This window comes from Giraffa tippelskirchi, chromosome 7 (genome assembly GCF_054371585.1).
Source record: "Giraffa tippelskirchi isolate mGirTip1 chromosome 7, T2T-mGirTip1v1.2.pri, whole genome shotgun sequence".
NCBI lineage: Eukaryota > Metazoa > Chordata > Mammalia > Artiodactyla > Giraffidae > Giraffa > Giraffa tippelskirchi.
Window position 1 is genome coordinate 16,940,100 of NC_137281.1, and position 24,172 is coordinate 16,964,271.

General features: G+C 42.7%; 1 protein-coding gene across 3 annotated transcripts; it reads left to right on the forward strand.

Annotated features, from left to right (window-relative positions):
- Window positions 1-10,197: 10,197 nt before the first annotated feature.
- Window positions 10,198-23,415, forward strand: ZNF599 (zinc finger protein 599). Of its 3 annotated transcripts, none has more exons than XM_081517139.1 (4): window positions 10,198-10,627; window positions 12,474-12,600; window positions 14,058-14,153; window positions 20,978-23,415. In XM_081517139.1, the coding sequence occupies exons 1-4, from the start codon at window positions 10,610-10,612 to the stop codon at window positions 22,501-22,503; spliced, it is 1,767 nt and encodes a 588-aa protein (XP_081373265.1). In that variant the 5' UTR covers window positions 10,198-10,609; the 3' UTR covers window positions 22,504-23,415. The 3 variants fall into 3 exon arrangements, with proteins under 3 accessions (XP_081373265.1, XP_081373266.1, XP_081373267.1); XM_081517140.1 differs by having other exon boundaries at window positions 10,198-10,516; XM_081517141.1 differs by having other exon boundaries at window positions 10,198-10,385.
- Window positions 23,416-24,172: the final 757 nt, after the last annotated feature.

The following is a 24,172-nucleotide window of genomic DNA, read 5'->3' on the forward strand; positions in this document are numbered from 1 at the left end:
TGTGAAGTAGTTTATTCCATACTCTTACTCCAAAGACACCATCAATGTGTTTAGAAAGTTAGATGAGCAGTTATTTCTTCAGCAATTTGACTAGGTCCCTTTCACTGTGTCCCTGAACCTGGAGGAGAGCCTCCAGGTCTGAGGTTAGGTTGGGAACAGAAATTCTATCATTGTGGAGGCAGTGATTGAATGAGCTTTGGGATTGTCAAATAAAAAGGTTGGGAGTGTTGAGCATGTGGGAGAAATAATATAACAGATAATCTGGTGGCCAAATTGCTTGATCATGCTAGAAACTGACTAGGTGCTCAGCAATCCCTTTTTCTTTCCCTGGACATACACTTAATTGGTGCTCCACCTGTGGATGGTAGGCTCAGGTGATGAAGTGATTAAGTCTTGATGAGGGCAGTCCCTGGTGACTGAGTCACCAGTCTGTGCCATCTCAATTTGAACCTGGGTGTGGCTGGTCTGAGATCCAGAGGGGAGGCAAGAGCAGGGTGAAATTCCTGAAAATTAGAGGTGAACAATGACTTGTCAACTGCCATAACATTCTGGAAATCATGTCAGTTCCACTTCAGCTTTGGCCTAAGGGCAGTTAGACGTGATGTTCTCAAGTGTTGAATCATTTGGCCTGTCAGAATCGTCTGTTAGGCAATAGGCCTGCCTATAGTTATGAAATCACAGCTCACCAGTCTTGGAGAGGGTTGAGGAAGGTTATCGGAGCTGAGGGTAGAGGGTTTTTGGTGCCACCTGCTGGTTGTAGGCAATGGCACCCCACTCCAGTACTCTTGCCTGGAAAATCCCATGGACGGAAGAGCCTGGTAGGCTACAGTCCACGGGGTCGCTAAGAGTCGGACGACTGAGCGACTTCACTTGCACTTTTCCCCTTTAATGCACTGGAGAAGGAAACGGCAACCCACTCCAGTATTCTTGCCTGGAGAATCCCAGGGACGGCGGAGCCTGGTGGGCTGCCGTCTATGGGGTCGCACAGAGTCGGACACGACTGAAGCGACTTAGCAGCATAGTTATGAAACCCTTCTTCATGATCTATTTTCAAGAATAAAAAGTTTTAGAGGGGTTGAGAAGAAGACTCAAGAGAGAGTGAGTATATGTAAACATATGACTGATTCACGTTGTTGTACAGCAGAAACTAACATAACATTGTAAAGTAATTATACTCCAATTAAAAAAAAAAGAATAACATTTTAAAGGAGCCAAATGGTGCAATGTTGAGTTTGATGTTTCAGAGACCCCTTGAATGGAGGTTATGAATAGGCAGAACTAGACACACAATTAGGATGTGCTGGGGAGGCTTGCAGGTTATAAGCATCCAAAACATGGCATCTGGTGTATGGATGAGAGTGAAACTGTGGGTTAGATTTAGGAAGTGAAATCTTCTGGTCATGGTAACAACAAAAATGCAAGGAAAGAAAGGAGAGGGTGGGACCTGAGGTCTGTTTTATCTTGCCTGGGCCAATGGGTGAGGATGGTGGGCGTCACAAGGACAGGAGAGGAAATATAGTGGCCTTGAGGGGTGCTTGTAGGAAAATCAGGGTCTGGCAGGTGGCCAAATATTCCGGGGGGAAGTAGATTTTATTTCATTTTTTTAACTTTTTATTTCATATTGGAGTATAGCCCATTAAACAACGTTGTTATAGTTTCAGGCGGACAGCCATACATATACATGTATCCATTCTCCCCTAAACTCCCCTCCCATCCAGACTGCCACATAACATAGATCAGAGTTCCCTGTGCTATTATACAGTCAGTCCTGCTGATTATCCATTTTAAATATAGCAGTGTGTACATGTCCATCCCAAACTCCATAACTATCCCTTCCCACCATTCTTCCCCCAAGGGAGAGTGGATTTTTGGATGCTGGGGTTTAGCAGGAATGGAAATAAGACTACAATAAGACCTGGCCTGATGCTTATTCACCCCTCTGTGGACATACTGGGCTTTTAACCTGGTGACCATCAGTGATGAAGGGACAGATTGTACAACTCAGATGAGACAAGTATCAGGACATCAGACATCTGTGTGTAGTTATGACTGAGGTTGCGGTTATGAAATCAGGAACAGAGCCTGGAGGGAAGCCAACAGAGCAGGGCTGAGTGCTGCCCTTGCCAGTAGGTTTAATCACGTCTCCTCTAAAAGATAGGCTTAAGTGCTAACATGCAGCACCTCAGGATGTGATCTTACTTGTAAAGAGTCTTTATAGAGGTAACAAAGCTAAAATGAGGTCATCAGAATGGATCTTAATCCAGTATGACTGGTGTCCTCAGAAAAGCGGGAAAATGGACACAGAGACATATACTCACAGAGAGAAAATGATGTGAAGACACACACAAGATGGCCAGGTGACTGGAGCAATAAATACATCTACAAGCCAAGGAATACCAGGGACAGCCAGAAGCTAGACAAGACAAGGAAGGATTCTCCCCTAGAGCAGTCAGAGAGCATGGTTCTGCCAACTCTGTGATTTCAGACTTCTCACCTCCAGAACTGGGAGATAATAAATTTCTATTGTTCAGTGTGTGGTACTCTGTTACAGCAGAACTAGGAAGCTAATACAGAAGATCTGGGCCAGATGAGACCGTGGTTACATTTGCCAAATTCTCTCTGAATGCCATGTGCAGAGTGACTTGTGGGGAGTCTATGGAGAAGGCTAGGGTGTGGGCCAGGAGTTGGGTAGCAGTGGTGTTGGGGGTTCATGGGGGGTCTAGAGTTGTGAGGGAAGTGTAGTCTTAAGAGTGATATCCATGTGGAGAGGAAGTGTTAACTGGTGACTCCAGGGCCCTGGTGTTGGGGATCAAGGAAGAAAACTGAGTTGTCTTCTCAGTGACATCAGGAGATGGGGTTGTACTCATCATGTTTTTTTATTTTCTGTATTCATGAGGCTTTGATATCTTGGAGGCCTTGCTGATTCTGGAGAGACTACCCCTCCTAGAGCTAGCTAGTTCCTAGAGGCAGTAAACAAGTTACTTGTGAGCAACTCTATGATATGCAAACCAACAATCTAGGTCCATACCCCCACCTCTTTTTATCAGGCTCCTGCAGCCTGAGACACTATCCCCTCAGTGGCCCCAGGGCCAAGTCCTGGACAACTAGATGTCACTTAGCCCACTCCCTCCTGCAAAAACCACAGGAGGACCAGCTGGAGCTGGTCTCTGGTCTGTTTTCTCCTCACTCCTTCTGCCTCCTGACCAACCCTGGTGCCTCCCCATGTGACCCTGCATGGCTTGCCACGCTCCTTCCTCTTGGGAACTGTAAGTAATAAACTCTTCTTTCAAAGACAGTTTTCTCCATGTCTATCATTTTACCACACCTGATTAAAACAAACCCCAGGTAACATCTTAAAATACCCAGGCCCAGAGCTTTGTTGCTGTCTATCTGCCTGCCTGTCTCTACTGTGGGTTAACTGGTCACTGGAATATGAGATGAGAGTGAGCACGAGTGTCTAGTAGCTCCTCTGAATTGGGAAGCTGGGGAAGAGGTTGAGCATGGAATGGATGTGTGGGAGGATGGACTGCAGGCCTGCTGCTCATGGAATCAATTGCCCCCACACAAAGGGCTGTGTGACCTTTGAGGACAGAGCCATTTCATTTTCCCTGGGGGCAGTGGGGATAGCTTGATAAGGCTGAGAATCCTGTACTGTGACGTGGTGCTGGGCAACTCTGCACTTAACAGCTTCACTGTGTGAAACCTTCACAACTACCCTGGTGACCTGAGGTGGTTTCTGCCTGTCCCCTTCTCCCACAGCTGGAGCATGAGCACTTCCTCCTTCCCTACTTTTCTGGCATATGTGCCAGCATTCCAGGGCCAAGCATATGCACTGCTTTAAGCAGTCCAGTCCTCTCTCAGTCCCCAAACTGCCATCCTGAAGTCCTGCAGATAAGGGGCCAAGAGTCATTAGTCTTGAGATCAACCCAGTGGATCCCATCTGGCCCAGCCATTCCCGCCTCAGATGGTTGTCCAGTTCTGGAACAGTTATGTAATTTGGGTTCTGCCCCCCTTTTCATGATATTTCCTGGGTTCTGACTGTGCCAGTAATTATAGGCATTGACATAGATACTACTTGGCTGGGACCACTAGATTGTTCCTACAAGACATTCCTCATAGGGATTTGTTTGTTTTGTGTTGTTTCATTTAGATTTTCTTTCCTGTTGTCTGTGGTAGAGTAGTTCACAGGGGCAACTTCACCTGCCATGTCTTTCCCTTTGAACTTGCCACATCTTCTAGGTCCCCAGCTGCAGTCGAGGGAAGAGCTCTGTGTGCCTGAGCAGAGCAGACATTACTACAACTGTGAGAAGAAGTGCTCAGAGGGGGTTCAGCCTTGCTAAGTGGGACCTGAGGGACAGCATAACATCAGGACTAGGTTCAAATCAGCACTCTGTCCCCTGTTCACCATTGTTTGTGCTCCAAAGCTGATGGCCATACTCTTCTATATCATTCCTTCCCCATTCTTGAAACTTGGCCACTTGTTATTTCTATGCTGGCTGTGGATCCTTGGTTGCAGTCTCCATGTCTCACTCTCTCCCCTACTTACTCCTCAGGGCTCTCCAACATCAGCCTATGATTAATGTGTTGTATGTATGACAAACCTAGACAGCTTATTAAAAAGCAGAGATATCATATCACCTTTCCAACAAAGGTCTGTATAGTTAAGGCTATAGTTTTTTCAATAGTCATGTACGAAGGTGAGAGCTGGAGCATAAAGAAGGCTGAGCACACAAGAATTGATGCTTTGGAACTGTGGTGTTGGAGAAGACTCTTGAGAGTCCCTTGCACTGCAAAGAGATAAAACCAGTAAAGGAAATCAACTCTAAATATTCATTAGAAGGACTGATGCTAAAGCAGAAGCTCCAATACTTCAGCCACCTGATGGGAAGAGGTGGGAAAGACCTCTTTTGCTGGGAAACATTGAAGGCAAAAGGAGAAGAAGGCAGCAGAGAATGAGATGGTTAGATAGCATCACTGACTCAATGGACATGAATTTGAGCAAACTCCAGGAGACAGTGGAGGACAGAGGAGCCTGGCGTGCTGCAGTCCATGGGGGTGCAAAGAGTCGGACATGATTCAGCAACTGAACAATGATGCACATTTCTATTAATAGTCCTTTAATACCAGCAACTCAGCTGTAATCAGATTTTCCTAGGCTTGGACACATTGTTCTGCACAGGGTTTGTGTGTTACCAGCAGCCAAGATCCTGCAAAAAGACCATTTACAGAGAAGTAAGTTAAGACCCTGCCTTTCCATCCACTTCCATGCTCCATCCTCATATGCTTTACTTTGGTGAGGATGTGGCACTGTTAAGGCTGACTCTAGATTCTATGACCTCTAGAGGCTTAGTAGTGCATGGCATCCCTTCCTTACCCTGACCTCAATGCCTTCATCTTCCCAACAACCCCATGCAGTCATTCCTGGGTCAGGCATACGTTTGTGATGGGCTGTTTCCTCCCATCAAAGTTAACAAGAATTTCTCCAGCCTTTTCTCAGTTTTCAGTGTTTTGGCATGGAGTGGAGAGTGAGGAGTCCCCTTCTGAGCACAGTAGGAGTGTCACATGTTAGGAATCCCACTCAGCAGACCTACCCCTGTATATGCATGGTCTACTCTTGAAAAACATTTTGCACCTGGCTGGATACCAAGGCACACACCCAGGGCAGAGACCACACACTGGTTTGATAAGTGGACAGTGTTCTGATTTAGTGCAAACCTTCACCAGCAACAGATGCAGCAGAATGTCAAGAAGTGCATCAGAGGACTTCCCTGGTGGCACACTGGATAAGAATCTGTCTGCCAATGCAGGGGACATGGGTTTGATCCCTGGTCTGGGAAGATTCCACATGCTGTGGAGCAACTAAGCCCATGCACTGCAACTACTGAGCCTGTGCTCTAGAGTCTGCATGCTGCAATTACTGAAGCCCATGTGCCTAGAGCCTGTGCTCTGCAAAAGAGAAGCCACAACAATGAAAAGCCTGGGCACCACAACTAGAAAGTAGCCCCACTCACTGCAACTAGAGAAAGTCCACGCTCAGCAACAAAGACCCAGTACAGCCAAAGATAAGTAAGGAAATAAACAAGAACACTTTTAAAAAAGAAGTCCATCAAAATAGAGGAAGGCAGAGCCTCCTTTGTAAAGAACTACAGAGACAGCACATCAGGGAAGTCGTTCAGATGCAGGGAGGTTGGGAAGGACTGCTTAGTCACATCAGGCTTTCTCCAGCATCAGGTCACTCACAGGGGAATGACCTGCCAGAGGGGAGGAGAGCAGCCTTACAGGAGCACCAAGTGTGCAGCGGCTTTTCCTGCTGTGCAAAGGCATTACAAGTGAAGTGAATTTGGAAAAGCCTTCAGCTACAATTTTACACTTGGTCAGTACTAGAGAATCTGTATTGGATAAAGGCCTTATGAGGGGGGTAGTGTGGGGAATTCTTTATACAGACCCCCACTTTTATTGTACATCAAAAAGTTGACACTGAAGAGTTGAGAAATGAGTGCCGTGAAAGTGGAGAAGGAAACCTTACATTTCTGAAGTAAACTCTTCTTTGTCTTGACATATAGTCCTTTTCATAAATAGCGGGATTCGATTTGCTAAAATCTTACTGGGATTTCTGCATGTATGTTCATAAGGGATGTTGATCTGCATTTTTCTTGTAATGCTTCAGTCTGGTTGTGGTATCAAATAATGCTAAGTTCACATAATATATTGAGTAAACATTCCCTACTCATCCACTTTTTGGAAAAGTTTGTGTAGTATTGGTATTACTCCTTCCTTAAGTGTTTGGTAAAATTCACAGTGAAGCCATTAAGCCTGCAATTTGCTTTATGAGAATGTTTCTAAATAGAAATTTAATTTCTATAATAGATATGGTGCTAAATAGGTTAACTATTTTTTTTGTTAACTGAGTTTTCATGGTTTGTGTTTGTTTTTTTTTAACTGTCAATTTCACTACAGTTTTTCAATTAATGCCATAAAAGAAGTTCACTATATTCCCATATTAACATTTAATATCCGTGCAATCTGTAGTGATATCTATTGTATTATTCTTACTTCATAATTTGTGTGTTCTCTATTTCTTGATAAAATTTGTCTAGAGTTTAATCAATTTTATTTATCTTGAGGCTTTTGGTTTCAGTGATTTTCTCTACTTTTTTGATTTGTTTCATTGGTTTCCATTTTCATGTTTATTATATCCTTTTCCTGGTTTCTCTGTGTTTCTCTTATTTTTCTGATTTTGTACTATGAAGACTAAGATCCATGATTTAAGACCTTTCCCTTTTTTTTTTTAATGTGTAAATGTTATACATTTCCCTTTAAATACTGTTTTAGCTGCCTCTGACAAATTTTGATATGTTGTGTCTTCATTTCCACTCAGTTCAAAATACTTTCACAGAACAAATGTCTTTAAAATGGATAAAGTCTCAATTTTCAGTCTTTTCCCTTTTGTGCTATGTGATTATATCTAAGGATTCTTCACCTAGGCTTCACCTTTTTCTCTATTTCTTTATAAACCTTTCATAGTTTTCCAGGTTGATCCACATTGTATAATTCTTTGTATTATTCCTTTTTATAGCTGAATAATATTCCATTGTATATTTATAGCACAATTTGTTTATCCATCCACTGATAAAAATTTTGATTGTTTCCACCTTTTGTTTATCAAGAATAGTGTTGCTGTTAACATTCTGTGCAAGTATTTGTTGAAATACTTGTTTTCAATTCTCTGAAGTATCTACATAGCTGTGGAATCATATGCCATGTGACAGTTCTACACTTAACTTTTTGAGGAACCACCAAACTCTTTTTTCACAGAAGCAGACCCATTTTACATTCCCACCATCAATGTACAGATTTTTGTATGTTGTTATTGTTCCCTGAAACTTTTCTGAATACGTGTAGTTTTTCTGGTAGATTCTATGATAGTTTCTATATTTAGAATCATGTCATCTGTGAATAGAGGCAGTTTTACTTTTCCTTTCCAAATTTAATGCTTTTTCTTTCTTCTTCTTTTTGCCTCTGGCTAAAACTTTTAGTACAATGTTGAATGGTAGTGGTTAAAGCAGGTATTCTTGTTTTGTTCCTGATATTGCGGGGAAAGCTTTCAGTCTTTCATTATCAAGTATAATTTTAACAGTGGCTTTTTCAAGAATACCATTTATCACACTGAGAAAAATGCTCTCTATTTCTAGTTTTCTGAATATTTTATTACCATTATTGTTATTATCAAAGTGTGTTGGGCTTTATCAAATGCATTTTCTTTGTCAATTGAGCTTATCATATCTTTTTTCTCTTTATTTTATTAATGTGTTCTATTACTTGATTTTCTTATATTGAACCACTCTTGCATTCCTGGGATAAATCCACGATTGTATATAATCCTTTAAAAAATTCAAATGATGTTGGAATGGTTTTCTAATATTTTGTTGAAGAATTTTCTGTCTGTAAATATGAGGGATATTGATCTGTTATTTCCTCATAATATCACTTCTCAGTGTTCTTTTTGGTAAAAGTGGGACAATGAGCATTAAGATATAAAGTCCAGGAAGGACAGCAGAATAAACAGAAGCTGGTATCATGCAGACCCCAGCTGGATGGAAGAGTCCCACTAGGTTCAAGGTGGGGGAGCAGCATTCTTGATGAAGGAAGTAGCATGTGCCAAAAACCCGAGGTGAAAAGAGCTTGATCTACTGAAGAAATCAAATGAAGTCAATGTGACTGAAAATGACAACAAAAGCTCTCAAGTACTTATCATTTTGGGCTTCCCAGGTGGCACTAATGATAAAGAACCCTCCTGCCAATGCAGGTAGATGTAAGAGACACAGGTTCAATCCCTGAGTGGGGAAGATTCCCTGGAGGAGAGCATGGCAACCCACACCAGTATTTTTGTCTGGAGAATACTATGGACAGAGGAGTCTGGCAAGCTATGGGTCCATAGGATCTCAAAGAGTCAGACATGACTGAAGCGATTTAGCACGCATTTATTATTATGTCCCAGGTCTAGTGCTCAGTACTTTTTAGCTATCTCTCCTGAAGTAGGTAATTTTGTCTCATTCACTGGAGAGTCCGGTTCTCAACTGTGTTGGAGCATTAAAACCCCTTGCAGGGCTTAGGCACAGGTACGTGGGCCTCACTCAAGAGTATGTGATTCAGTAGGTCTGTAGTGGAGCCTGACGACATGTAACAAATTCTAGGTAATGTTGATGTGGTCTGTGAATTGGAAACCACGGATTAGGGGAATCTTCACTTTTCATCATAAATCCTGGCTCAGAGAGGTGAAATTCTGGGGCAGGAGTACATTGTGTAAGGTCCAGGCATAGGGCATGTGTTAGAGCCCTTTAAGGGCGGGGCATTGCCTGAAGGGCCAAGGAAATCAGTGTGCCTTGCCTTCAAGAGGAAGCGAGGCTGTGCCTTCCTTTGGAACCTTGTTCAGTCGCTCAGTCGTGTCCGACTCTTTGCGATCCCGTGCGGCGCGACTCTTTGCAGCACACCAGGCTTCCTTGTCCTTCACCATCTCCCAGAGTTTGCTCAAACTCATGTCCATTGAGTTGGTGATGCTATCCCACCATTTTGTCCTCTGTCATCCCCTTCTCCTCCTGTCTTCAATCTTTCCCAGCATCAGGGTCTTTTCCAATGAGTTGGCTTTTCCCAACAGGTGGCCAAAGTACTGAAGCTTCAGCTTCAGCACCCGTCCTTCCAATGAATATTCAGGGTTGATTTGATCTCCTTGCAGTTCAAAGGACTCTCAAGAGTGTTCCCCAACACCACAGTTTGAAAGCATCAGTTCCTTGGTGCTTGGCTTTCTTTATGGTCCAACTCTCATATCCCATACATGACTACTGGAAAAACCATAGCTTTGATACGGACTTTTGTTGGCAAAATGATATCTCTGCTTCTTATATATGCTGTCTAGGTTTGTCTTAGCTTTTCTTTCAAGGAGCAAGTGTCTTTTAATTTCATGGCTGCAGTCAATATCCGCAGTGATTTTGGAGCCCAAGAAAATAAAATCTGTCACTGTTTTCATTGTTTTCCCATCTATTTGCCTTGAAGTGATGGAACCAGATGCCATGGAACCTTAAGACACAGTTTCCATAGAAAACCGGAAGTAAGCTCCTTGGCTCACTAGGATGAAGTCAGAAACTACATTACCCAGAAGGCAGTGTCTCCCATGACGGTCTTGGGCGCTGAGCCAATGACGAGAAAGCGGAGGCGGGCACTGGCGGCAGCTTGGGCGGGACTTCTTGGTCGAGTATTGGGACGTCGTTTACAAGCTGTCTGTCTGGTCTTACGATCTTTTCCCACTGGAGCACTGAGCGTTGACTGCTCCACAGAAAAAGATCTTCTCTACTGAGAAAAGAGCCGTGAGGAGACCGCCACACTTTCGTGTGAGCCGTGACTCCTCTTGGAACGGGTTGTCAGCCGAGCGTTCGAGCCCCGAGCCCTCCGTCCCCACAGCTCCCAGAGGCGGCTCCCGGGGCCTTTTGCGCATTCCACACCGCAGACACTCAGGTCCCAGGTACTTCCATGCGGGGCTGGCCTCGGGTCGGCTGAGCCCGCTCTACCGGCTTTTGTCACCGCCTCCCGCCGTCCCGCTCTGCCCGCAGGCCCCATGGCGGCGCCGGCGCTGGTGAGTGGAGGGTGCCCAAGTGCGCTGGAGTCGCGGTCCGTATAGTGCCACTCTGTGATATAGGAAATCCCGGGCCTCTCCACCTTTCCGTCTTAATACGCTCGGATCTGGAGGTTCGGTGAGAATGGGGTGTGGGAACGACAGTGCTAATCAGTTCCATCCCAGGGTTCTGAATCCAGGCCAAGTGTTGTAAAGAGAGGCACCCATAGTTGGCTCTAAGCTTGTGGATTCACGGCCCTTGGCCTCTATTCCCTCGGGTCTAAAATTGGAGTATTAACAACTTTTCTCTCTCAGTCGGAGGAACTGGAGAGGATATGCTTGTGACGTGTGTCCTTGAGTGCTCAGCACAACCCAGAGAGCATCACTCTGGATGTGGTTTGCGGAGAAGGACTTTCCTGGTCCTGCTGTTATCTTAGTCTCCCCCCAGGTGGAGTCTGACCCTCAGACCTCCCTGCCTCCGGCCTCAGCCCTGCTGAGAACTGGGAGACAGATGAGACAGCCTGGAGAGCAGAAGTGGGGTGGTTGCAGTGTTTCTGGAATTGGCTGCTCCTCTAATAGGAGTAGAAGTTCCCTGGACAGAGCAGAAGACAAGCCAGTCACTGGATTTCTCTTTGTAGGTGCCGTCTGGGTACAAGTCCATTGGCTTGCCACTAACGGTATCCATTTCCCCAACACATTTACTTATATTTGAAAAGTGAATCCATTACAATTTTCGTTAATGACAGTGCATAGGAATGTTGTGTCTCAAGGGATGTAAACACATGGACAGGCCCTAAGTTATTCTTCAGCATGCCACTTTGTTTGCTGTCAACATAGCTCTGATCACCTTCAGAACTTCGCTTGAAATGGAACTTTATCCATTTTTCTTGGCTTGCTCCCTAACTTCATTCCAGCCTTGTTCCATATCTGCTCAGAGAGGTCTTCCTGATTGCCCCATCTAAAGTCTCCTTGCAATCTCTGTAGTCATCTTTTTTTCTTCATTTTGGAGCCCATAAGGCCATATGACTTTATCTTGCTTGTTTATTTAGTTCCTTGTCGGGAATGTGGGAGCTCCTGTCCCCAAGCTTAGAAGAATGCAGGACCTGTACCAAGTGTTCAATAAGCAGTTGATGAATGAAAGATTCTACCCTCTGGAGCTCCCATTATACCTAGATCAAATCCAGAGGGACCTGGGTTCAAATCTTGTCCCTTCTCATTAGACATGTTACTCTGGGTGGCTTGACTTTGAACCCCCATTTGCTGATTGTGAAATGGAGACAGTGATGGTGTTTACCTCATGGGCTGCAAGAGGATTAATGAAATTCACAAATACACATTGAGCACTGACAAGTGCTGGGCACTGCATTTGTTTGCTTTATGAACATTTTCACTTTAATCTCTGCAATAACCTGGTGAAGTTGGCACTATTGTTGTATTGATGTGGAAATTGAGGCTGAAAGAACTTAGCATGTTTTGGTTCAAAAGGTTGGATTTAAATCCTAAGAAGTCTAGCTGTAGACCTAGATACTTTTAGTTGCATCTAAAGCCCTGAGGTGCAGGCGTAGAGTGCAGACCAGTGAGGCTCAGCTGCCACTGCTGCTATCCTTGCTTGAGTTACAGTAACGGACTCACAGTCCACACAAGATTACCATTGTTTCACGTCACTCTCCAGTGGATTCCCTTTCTCTTCCATACAATTTGTATTCCATCTAAGGTACCATCTACCTCCCTCCTGACAGAACTGGGTTCTCAGGAGATACTCAGGGATTCAGGCCTTGGGTCTCTCTGAATTTCTGTCACTAACCAAGCAGTAGGTACTAATCTAATAGCCATACAGCCACCCCACCACCTCTGTTTGACTTTGCAGACCTTGATATCATTTGAAGATGTGGCCATAACCTTCACTGGGGAGGAATGGAAACATCTAGACCTGGCCCAGAGGACCTTGTACCAGGAGGTGATGCTGGAGACTTGTGGCCTCCTGGTCTCACTGGGTAAGGCCTCACCTCACATGTGGTACCCACAGCCTCTTTCATTCCACAGTCTCTCTGAGCATGATCAGTTAAGAAGACCTGAGGAACCTGTCTTCCCTTCTCCCTCCAGCCTCAGCCTGTTCTCATCTGACCTCCTCATGATTATTTTTATTTTATCATTTTTGTAGTAACCCTTTCACTTAGCCCCAGCAAACTAATATCTTTAAAGTGTTTCGAGTAAACTGAGAACTTAGCAAGTGCTATGTAGGTATTTGTTATGTATAAAAAATTATACATAATATTGTACAAAATTTTACAAATTATGTACAAATATAATCATATACAAATTGCACAATAAAATTATACAAAATAATAAATTCCAAATGTTCTTCCACCTAAAGCTTAATTGGCCACTTTACCCAGAAATGGTTACCACTGACTGGGCTTTCCCTGCCTCGTGTCCACATAGTCTCTCCCAGGAGGTCAGTCTTCAGTGAAGTAGCTACAGTATTTTATGACAATTGTGAATAGTTATTGAAAGGAGGCATCTGGGGAATAGTATTCCAAGTAGAGGGACAAACATGAGCCAATTGAGCAGGGAGCTCAGGTCCAGCAGAGACAAAGGAAGATCTGGTTCACCTTTTCCCCTGCCCCTCACTGAACTCGATGCCAGGTATAGAGCAGACCTTAGTGAACATTTGCTAAGTGATAGCTGGGTGCACTCTGGCTTGCAGTACAGGATTTTCTAATCAGAGTTTCTGTGGTCCTGCTGCCTAAGTCATTGACTTCTCTTCAGAATCCTTCTATCTTTAAACCTTCGCATTTGGCAAAATATATTTGGCTGCATGTGCCAGAAAACCATATCACACGAGTTTCACCCTGAAAAAAGTTTATTACTTCACCTAATGAGAAGCCCTGTGGTGGTGCTGGCTCCTGGGTTGGTACCTCCCAACCCAGTTCTCTCTGTTTGTCTGCTTTCTCTCTTTGGTCCAGGTCATCGGGCCAGCATCCTTGAAGTGGCCACAGGATGGTGTTGCAACAAGTAGGGTAGCAGGTCCCCACATTCAGCCCCATCTTCCCAACCTGGACTTTTCTTCAGAATGGGTAGCAGTTTTAGGCCATGGCCTTTCTCAGACAACTGACTATCAGTTGATTTAGTCTAGTGTTTTCAGCCATCCTTGGGCACCAGAATCAGCTGGCAAGGTTTGAAAACAACCAGTACTGTCTTATGGCCAGAGATTTGGTTTAATTTATTCTGTGTTTAGAACCAGGTGTGCCTAAGTAGTTCTGAAGCACAGGAAGGTTGAATCTTGCCGATTTAATTAGGGAAAGACTTCTGGAAGGAGGTGTCCCCTTTGAGGTTTCATAGTGGTGTGTTCAAGATGTTCATTCCTGTATACATGAGACTTTCCCTTTTGTCTTTACCTATATACCCGCAGCAGCATATACCCATGCCCCATTTATTTCTCCATGCACAGGGCATCCTGTTCCCAAAGCAGAGCTGATTCACCTACTGGAGTATGGGCCAGAACTGTGGACAGTAAAGAGAGGCCTCTCCAGAAACACCTCTACAGGTGAGTGGTATGGTAGCTGGCAGGGAGTGACTGGCAGTCTGCCAGTCAGCCCCATTGAGTGGGGAGTGCCCCTTTCCATGGGCAGTTTCTTTCTGTGGCCTTCTGGGGGTCTTGGGTGATCATGGAGTCCTTTGAACTGTGTTTCCCCTGTCTTCCTAATCCCATCACATTCTCTGCCTTTACTGGGGTTGAAATGTGCTATCCTGAGTAAGAGACGGACTCTATTCTTGGCCATTCACCAGCATCAGGACCCTGGGGAAGTTGCATGATCTCCCTGTGCCTTTGACATACAAGTTAGGCTGCGTGGATGCTGCCTGCCGTAAGAGATAAACTCCAAAATCTTGGTGGCTCAGCAAGACTTGTTTTTCTCATTTGTGTCATGGTATAATGTGGTCAGGATTCCCAAGTGGTGCAGTAGTAAAGAATCTGTGTGCCACTGCAGAATATGCGTGAGAAGTGGGTTTGATCCCTGAGTTGGGAAGATCCCCTGGAGTAGGAAATGACAACCTGTTCCAGTATTCTTGCCTGGAAAATTCCATGGACAGAAGAGCCTGGCGGGCTAGTCCATAGGGTTGCAAAGAGTCAGACACAATTGAGCAACTGAGCACATACACACATAATGTGGGTCTGCAGGCAAATTCTGTACTACATATCTATTTAGGGACCAGGTGTATTCTGTTGTCAGTATGTGGCTGTAAGATTGCCCTGGCATCATCCAACTGGCCAAAAGGAATAGGAGAGAAGGGGAGTAGTCATACCCACTTACTCACATAGTCACTTCCATTCACCTTCCATTGCCTGACCCAAAGTAAGTGACTTAACAATATTCATGTATTATTACTCATAATGAATAGTGACTAATGGTATCTCACACTACCTTCTGGATTCAGAAAAGAGTCATTTATTTTTCTGCAGATTACTACCTCCAACTCTACCTTGCATCTCCCTCTTTTCCACCTCCATTCAATCATTTATCTGTACTGTACATCCCTGCAGGCATCCATGCTTCCATTTGTAAATGAGATATTCAGAAGCAGTCCCTAGCCTTGTCATCCTCTTGCCTTCCTGTTTTGTAAAACCTCGAGAGGACGTTTGCTTTGTCAGCCCCACATCAAATGTGTGGGTAGCACCAATGTAGATTTGTGATCACTCCCCTCTAGGGTTCCTTCAGGTTGCTCAGCCAGCCAGTGAGTATCTCTGGCCAGCCCCTCCTCAGTCCCACTGAGTCTGTCTCAAATCTTCACCCCTTTCTGCAGTTCTACATCTTCACTTGGAGGTTTCAAAGGCACTTCATACCCATTATGCCTAAGAAGAATCTCAAGATCTTGCCTACTCATCTCCCCATTTCAGTCAATGGCCTTGCTGTTCAAGAAGTTGAGAAAACCAAAACCAAACTTGAACAACACCTCCATCTTCATCATGCCCACGATGCAGCCATTCCTAAATGTTGATCATGTTTCATCATACATTTCTCCGGAATCCATCACCTCCACCAGTTCCGTGAGTTCCATCAGTATCACCCTAGCCCAGGCTGTGATCATCTTTTGCCTGCATGATGCTAACATAGTCCCCCCATGATCAGCTCTATGTCTCATATCCACTCTCCTGTCCACTTATACCTTATTCCAAACATCACCATCTCCCCAGTCACTGAGATCTCAACATATGACCCAGTTCATTCAGAAAATAAAGGCTGTTCCCTCGTTTTTCTTGCTTTTTAACCCTTACTGACTTATCCTTGCAGCTTCCTTCTCACCTCTATAGAAGAGTTCTCATCCCTGGCCGTGGCTGATCCCCCCAGCAGAGGCTAGGTCATACCTTCACCTACCTTCTCAGGTGTCTTAGTTATCTATTGCGAGATTGTAATAAGTGAGTAAAAATCACTCATTTAATATTCAAATATCACTCATTTATTATCTCTCATCTGTGGATCAGAAATCTAGGCACAGCTTAGCTTGATCCCCTGCAAAGTTGTAGTTGTAGGCAGTTTACAACACATCAGCTTACTTCTTCAGATCAAGTAATGTAAGAGATTCTAGCAAGAGAAGTTCCACACATATACTTTATCTGTTACATCTTACATTCTACTGCCTTTGTTATATTCTGTTCTTTAGAAGTAAATCTTGCTAGGATTCAAGCATGCATGCATGCTAAGTCACTTCAGTTGTGTCCAGCTCTTTGTGACCCTATGGATTATAGCCCACCAGGCCCCTCTGTCCAAGGGATTTTCCAGGCAATTGTGGGAAACATTAAAAAAAAATGCTCTTGGCTCTCCAACAACATCCAAAAGTTGTTGACTCTATTTCAGCTGAACAACCAAGCTTTTTAGAGGACTTTTCCCATTCTCAGAAGAGATATCTACACAGACCTCCCCTTTACTAGTCAGTATTTCCTTGAATTTTTGTACTGAGGTGTAATTTATACATAGTGAATGTATAAATTTTAAAGGTCCATCATTATGAAATTTTACATATATATATATATAATCCAGTGTATCCACCACAAAGGTCAAGAAATGCAGTATTTCCAGCACCTCTCAGGCTTCTTATGTTTCCCTCCTTGTTAATATCCCCTTCTACAAAATTAACCAGTATTTAGACTCTGTCACCATAGATTTAGGTTGTTTTTTTTTTTTTTTTTTTTAATATTTATTTATTTATTTGGCTGCACCGGGTCTTAATTGCAGCATGTGGAATCTTTTAGTTATGGCATGCAAACTCTTAGTTGCAGCATACGGGGTCTAGTTCCCTGACCAGGTGTTGAACCTAGGCCTCCTGCATTGCAAGCTTGGAGTCTTAGGTACGGACCACCAAGTAAGTCCCATAGATTAGTTTTGAAGGTTTATAAATGGAAACCCACAGTGCACAATATGGCCCTGCCTGTCTTCTTTTGATAATCATTATGGCTCTGGAATTTATCCATGTGGTTGCATTTATTTGGAGTTAGTTTCTCACTGTGCAATAGCTCAATGAATTAATAGATTACACATACCTGTCTTCCTGTCGATGGACATTTGACTTTTTGGAATATTACGAAGAATGCTGTTATGAATATTCTTAACCATATTTTTTTGGTGCCCATAAGCACTCATTTCTGTTGGGAGTATATGTATGAGTGGACTGGCTGGATCATGGTGTAGTTATATGATTAGCTTTAATAGCAACTGCCAGTCAGTTTCAGAGTGACTGCACCATGTCACATTCCCACCAGCTATATGTAAGATCCCTCATTGCTTTACATACTTGTGAGCAGATGGTATCTGCCCCTTCACTCTTTGAGGCCCAGTAGTGGTATTTCTCAGCATTGCAGTACTAAAAAAATGTTCTCACAGGTTATTGCTGACATTCTGATTAACCAATGTAACAACTATAATAATGATAAGAGGTAGTGGTCTACAATTTATAGAACATTTGCTGTACTTTTGCTCATGTCACCTTGTTATGAACTGAATGCCTGTGTCCTCCCAAAATCTGTATGTTGGATCCCTAATGCCCCAGTGTGATGATTCTGGCCCTTTGGGTGGTGACTGGGTTTAGATGAGGTCATGATAATGGAGCACCCATGATGGGATTAGCGTTGTTGTACGAAAACAGGGACCACGGCCTTTCCTAGGTGTAGTGTGTGGTGGTGGGGAAGAGAGGGAGAAGTCTCTGGTGTCTCTTATTATCAGGATCTGGTCCTCTCAGGTCCCTACTTTTATGACCTCACTTAACCTTAATTACTTCCGTAAAGGCCAGGCCCTACCTCCAAAAACAGTGGCAGTTAGGGCTTCAGTACATGAATTTTGGGAAACACAAACACTCAGTCCATCACAGAATTTGTCTTTTGAATAAATAAAGGTCTATTCAGATATTCTGTTTTTTCTTGTGTCAGTTTTGGTAATTTGAGTCTTTTAAGGAATTTGTCTACTTCATCTAATCTATCCATTACTTTTTAAGATTGTTTCATCTCAAAATCCACTCCAGTACTCTTGCCTGGAAAATCCCATGGACGGAGGAGCCTGGTAGGCTGCAGTCCATGGGGTCACTAAGAGTCGGACACGACTGAGCGACTTCACTTTCACTTTTCCCTTTCCTGCATTGGAGAAGGAAATGGCAACCCACTCCAGTGTTCTTGCCTGGAGAATCCCAGGGACGGGGGAGCCTGGTGGGCTGCCATCTACGGGATCGCACGGAGTCGGACACAACTGAAGCGACTTAGCAGCAGAAGCAGCAGCATCTCAAAATGGTACATTTTATGTTATGTGTATTTTACCACAATTAAAAATTGCTAAAAAATAAGTTTAAGATACATACATACCATTTTTATAATGCCATGAAAAACTGACATTCTCAAAAAAAAATTGTTTCATTGTACTCGTGTGTATATTTTGCTTCTTTATTTGAACATTATAAAAAGTATCTGTTTATGTTGTCTTATAGGATTTGTACTTTTCATTCAACAGTACATTACTGAGATTCATGATGCATGTAACTACAGTTCAGTTTCCCTGATGGCTCAGCACTGAAGAACCCACCTGCCAATGCAGGAGACACGGGTTAGGAAGATCCCTTGCCTAGGTCAGGAAGATCCCCTGGAGAAGAAAACGGCAACTCACTCCAGTATTCTTAGCTGGGAAATCCCATGGACAGAGGAGCCTGGCAGGCCACGGTCCATGGGGTCACAAAGAGGCAAGACACAACTTAGCCACTGAGCATGCACACAACCATAGTTCACTCATTTTTTATCTCCCATGGTCATTTATATAACACCATGTATTCATCCATTTTCATGGAAATTTTCTTGTTTCTAATTTTTTGTACCTATACACAGTTGAGCCATGAAAATTCACATGTTTGTATTCTCACAAACAAGTGTAGGAATTTCCCTTAGAATATGCCTAGGACTGGAATTTGGGGATTATAAATTAAACAAAAGGAGAACTTTACTAGATGATGCCCTGTTGTGTTCTAACATGGTTATTTATACCCACTTACACTTCACTTGCCCTATACGAACAATTCCATGGATCCATACTCTCTCCAACACTTGAAAAGTGTTTTCAATCAGGTGAATATAAAATAGTCTCTCATTGTGGTCTTAATTTGCCCTTCCCTCATATCTAAGAAATTTGAGTACCTCTTCATATGTTGATTAGTCAATACATATCTTCTGTGAAATGTCAGTTCATAGTATGGTTCAGTTTTCATTTTGTGTGTGAAGTGTTGAAGTCTCCAGCTATAATTGTAATTTTGGGCATTTCTCCTTGATCAACTCAGTTTTTGGTTTGTATATTTTGAGGCTCTGATATTTGGTACATAAAGATTTAGGGTTATGTCTTCCTGATGGCTTGATCTTTTTATCATTGTATAATGTCCCTTTTTGTCCCATTTTCTTTGCTCTGTCATCTGTGTTATCTGGTGTTAATATAGGTCTGATGTTAACATAGCCATTTTTCTTGGTTTGCCTTTTAAAACATTAGTCATGTTGATTAGTCTTTTATAGTGAATGCTTCTGGATTTTGTTTTTGAATTCTTCCTTTCCCCCCAAGATCTAAAAGATAGTCATTTTCACTATTAAAAGTTTTTTATCTTTAGCTTCTGACAATAAGTCTTAATCAGTCTGGAATTAATTTTTTGCTTTGTGTAAGGTAGAAGTACAACTTCATTTTCTTTCATTGTGGCAAATGATTTTTCTACATCCAGTTATTAAATAGTCTTTTCTTATTCCCACTTCCCTCTCTGCTACTTCTGTCATATATCAAAATTATGTGAATCCTCATGTGTTAAGGGAATTCCATATACACATTTCAGAGCTCCTAACTCTGTTTTTACCTTTGACACTTTGACAGCTTATATTATATCTAGGCTGCATCACACTACTTTGTTATATATGATTTCATCATCATCCTAATTCCTCAAAGAGCAAGTCCTTTTGCTTTATTCTTCTTCAGAGATATCCTAGTCTCTATTCTTTTATATAAATTCCACAATCAGCTTGCCCATAACCATGAAAAACCCTATTGGGATTTACCCCAGGTTGTATTAAATTTATAATGCATTTGAGGAAAATTGGCAACTTTATATTATTAATCTCTTTTTTCAAATAAATCTTTATTAATGTGATATGTTTTCTAGTTACTTCATCTAAATGTTATCTATTTGAGTCTGTTCACCTAGTCTTTACTCAGGTATAGCAGACTGAATATGTCCACCCAGTTGCTTATCTCTGACTGCCCACAGCTTTCGCACAGTCCAGAATCCTAAGATTTTGTCTCTCCTCAGTCTCTCCTCCCTCTCCACCATCCTGTCATTCTTCTCTTTTTTGCCTGGCATTCAGCATTCTCTTAATACCTTGACCCTTTGAACTTTCAGTTGTCTAATACAGTTTTTCTCCTAATTCCTCTGTCAGGGAATTCCTCCTCACCTTTAGAAATAAGCTTATATAGCACTTTGTCCATGTAGCCTCCACTGACCTCTTTCTGTCTGCCACCTGGGCCAAGTTAAGTTCACCTTCTCTGTGCCATCATAGCAGCATGAGATATTGGAACACAGTCATTATCATTGCTCTGCCCCCCCTCCCCAACTCTGGAGAGTGAGGAGGAGTCTCCACTACAGATTTTCTGTTCCCTGCTGCAGCTTTTTTCCTTGGGTTACCTTTTAAAGATGTCAAGAGCCCAAGGATTAGTAAAGAAAGAGATTTTAAACCAGGGTTTAAGAGATGTAAAAATGCCATAGATGGTAGAGGCTTTATTTTTGTCTTCATTCTTCCACTAAAGTGGTCATTTATTTTGTTCTGTGTTGACATCACTAATAGGCACTTTTGTTATATTGGCTTTCCTTCAGGTGAAAAAGCAAACTCCAAGACCACAGAGCTTACTGCCTCTCAGCTGGCCCTCACTGAGGAAGCCCCTTTTGAGGAACGAGTGACACGTGGCACCTCAAGGGATTCCTGGCCGGGGCAAGTAAGGTATCAGGAAAAACTGTCAGAAATTCAGGAAGGGAACTGGAGGCCAGGAGCAGACCCCCACAATGAGACATGCCTGAGGAAGTTGAGCCATAAACATGATGACTTTGAGACAGATGATAGTCTTTGTTTAAGGGTTTTACAGGAGCAAGTCACTACCCAAGATGTTCTGCATGAATGTGATTCCCAAGAGCCAAGAAAAGACCTGGTTGTTGATGCAAGGAATAACCTCTATAAGTGCAAGGAATGTGGAAAAGATTTTAGTAAGAATTGGGCCCTTATTCGGCATCAACAGATTCATGCTGGAGTGAAGCCTTATGAATGCAGTGAATGTGGGAAAGCCTCTCGTTATATGGCAGACTTTATTCGACATATGAGGTTTCATACTGGGGAAAAGCCATACAAGTGTATCGAGTGTGGGAAGGCCTTCAAACGCAGGTCTCACCTCACAGAGCACCAGCGTATTCACACTGGAGACAAACCCTATGAGTGCAGAGAATGTGGTAAAGCTTTCACCCATCGCTCCTCTTTCATCCAGCATAATATGACTCACACTAGAGAAAAGCCCTTTTTGTGCAAGGAATGTGGGAAAGCCTTTTACTACAGCTCCTCCTTTGCTCAACACATGAGGATTCACACTGGAAAGAAACTCTATGAGTGCAGCAAATGCGGAAAGGCCTTCACTCACCGCTCCACTTTTATCCAGCACAATATGACCCACACGGGAGAAAAACCCTTTTTGTGCAAAGAATGTGGAAAAGCTTTCTGCCTCAACTCATCCTTCACTCAACACATGAGGATTCACACTGGAGAGAAACCCTATGAGTGCAGTGAGTGTAGAAAAGCCTTTACTTATCGATCGACTTTCATCCGGCATAAGAGGGCACATACTGGAGAGAAGCCCTTTGAGTGCAAAGAATGTGGGAAAGCGTTTTGTGACGGCTCTTCCTTAATTCAACACATGAGGATTCACACTGGTGAGAGGCCCTATGAATGCAGTGAATGTGGAAGGGCCTTTACACACCATTCTGTTTTTATCAGACACAATAGGACCCATAGTGGAAAAAAACCTTTGGAGTGTAAAGAATGTGCAAAAGCCTTTTACTATAGCTCTTCCTTTACTCGACACATGAGGATTCACACTGGGGAAAAGCCTTATGTATGCAGAGAATGTGGAAAGGCCTTTACCCAACCTGCAAATTTTGTTCGGCATAATAGGATCCACACTGGAGAAAAGCCCTATGAGTGCAAAGAATGTGAGAAGACCTTTTGTGACAGCTTTGCCTTAATTCAACATGTAAGAACTCACACTGGAGAGAAACCCTTTGAATGCGGCGAATGTGGGAAGGCCTTCAGCCACAGTTCATCCTTCACTCATCATCGAAAGAGTCACACCAGAGTTTAGAAGATGGAGTAAAGCCTTGTGCAAGTTTGCTCACTTCAGGCAATTTTAGCAAACTCATACTGGTGAAGTACCTTTCCTTTTGAATATAACTATTCAGGGAAATCTTTTGGCCAGAGAAATATCTTACTCAGTGTCAGAAGAGAAACATCATAATTGTCATCTCTGTGAAAGCTTTCTATGGCAGGTCATCTAAAGGGTCATACTAGAAATTGACACCAGCTACAGCTTTACACTACATCTGAGAATCCACAAGGGAGACTCAGTGGTTGTCATGCATTTGGGGAAAATGTCAGCAACAGTTCTTCCTATGTTTATTACAAATCCATCTCAAGAGCATTTAAAGAACAAAGAGATGTAGAAGAGAAAGGAAAGAGAAATGCACGTGTGTCTTTTTTCCGATCTCCCTGCCAAGCTTATGACAATTTGTCATTTAAGTGGGGGCAGAGGAGGGGCTGAAAGGGGAGAGATCTAAGGCCTTATCCCCTTTATGTATTTTTTTATATCCATAGTCAGGAGAGTTGGACCATTGGGATGTTAGCTCTGCTAACATTTATTAAAAGTTATTTGTTAACAAAACATTGACATGTAACATGTCAGTGTCATGTCTACCATTGAGCATAAGGCCTGAGTCATGAAATATATATACATACATCATATGCAATCAGTTCTTGTTATTCATGGTAGTTATAGTCTATAAATTCACCATAAACACTGAATTAGTGAATACTGAACCATTGCTTCTAGTGGCAATACAGATTTAGGTACCTGTGAACATCTGTTCACATTTTCATCAACCAATCAATACATAATCTTCTATGGATTTTTTTTTTCTGTTTTAGAACACCTTATTTAATAAATGTTTCTGAGAAGTTACCTCCAATATTTCATTGTAATAAAAATACTTTAATGACATCATTTTTGTATATTCTGTTGTTACTGTACTGCTTTAACTCTTTTCACTCCAACATACACAAACAATACATATCTGCAGTACCCTTATACAGTAAACATATAAACACTGTATAGTACACTATGTTGTACAGTAGACCATGCAAAGAAAGTCCTAGAAAAAAAGATTGAACTTAATTAAATATTAACATTAACTAAAACTATAATTTTGATGGAACTGCAGGATTTTTGATGGGGCAGTGCACTGAGTGGGTAAATCTCTAGACCTTGGATTGACCCAGGAAAACCAAAGGAGAGGATGATACTTTGTTTTGCCTTCTCTTCCAGGTCTTAGTTGTTGGTTTCTACTTCCTTCTCTGCCAAAGTTCCACATCTTCCATCATATCATTTGAAGTCTTTTTTACTTATATGCTTTGTGATATGCATTATGTGTTTGACACTGTCCTTTATATTTTCTGTAACACCTTTAAGTCTGAAAATTTTCAGGCAGTCTAGCCAAGCATTTTCCCAACAGTTAATGATAGTAGTCTGCTTATTAATTATCCCAGGTTGTGCCAACACAGTGACAGTGCATATACTGAAGACACCCAGTTGTCCATCCTGGTGGTTTCTTTGTTGGTGTTGAGACTTTTGCTGAAAAGCTCCCTTATGTTGTGCTTTTATTATGCCCTGATTGAGAGGTTGGATAACATAGAATTTAGGGGCATGAAAAGAACATCTAGGTTGGAGTGGGCATTTTCAACTTCTTCATGGCAATGGA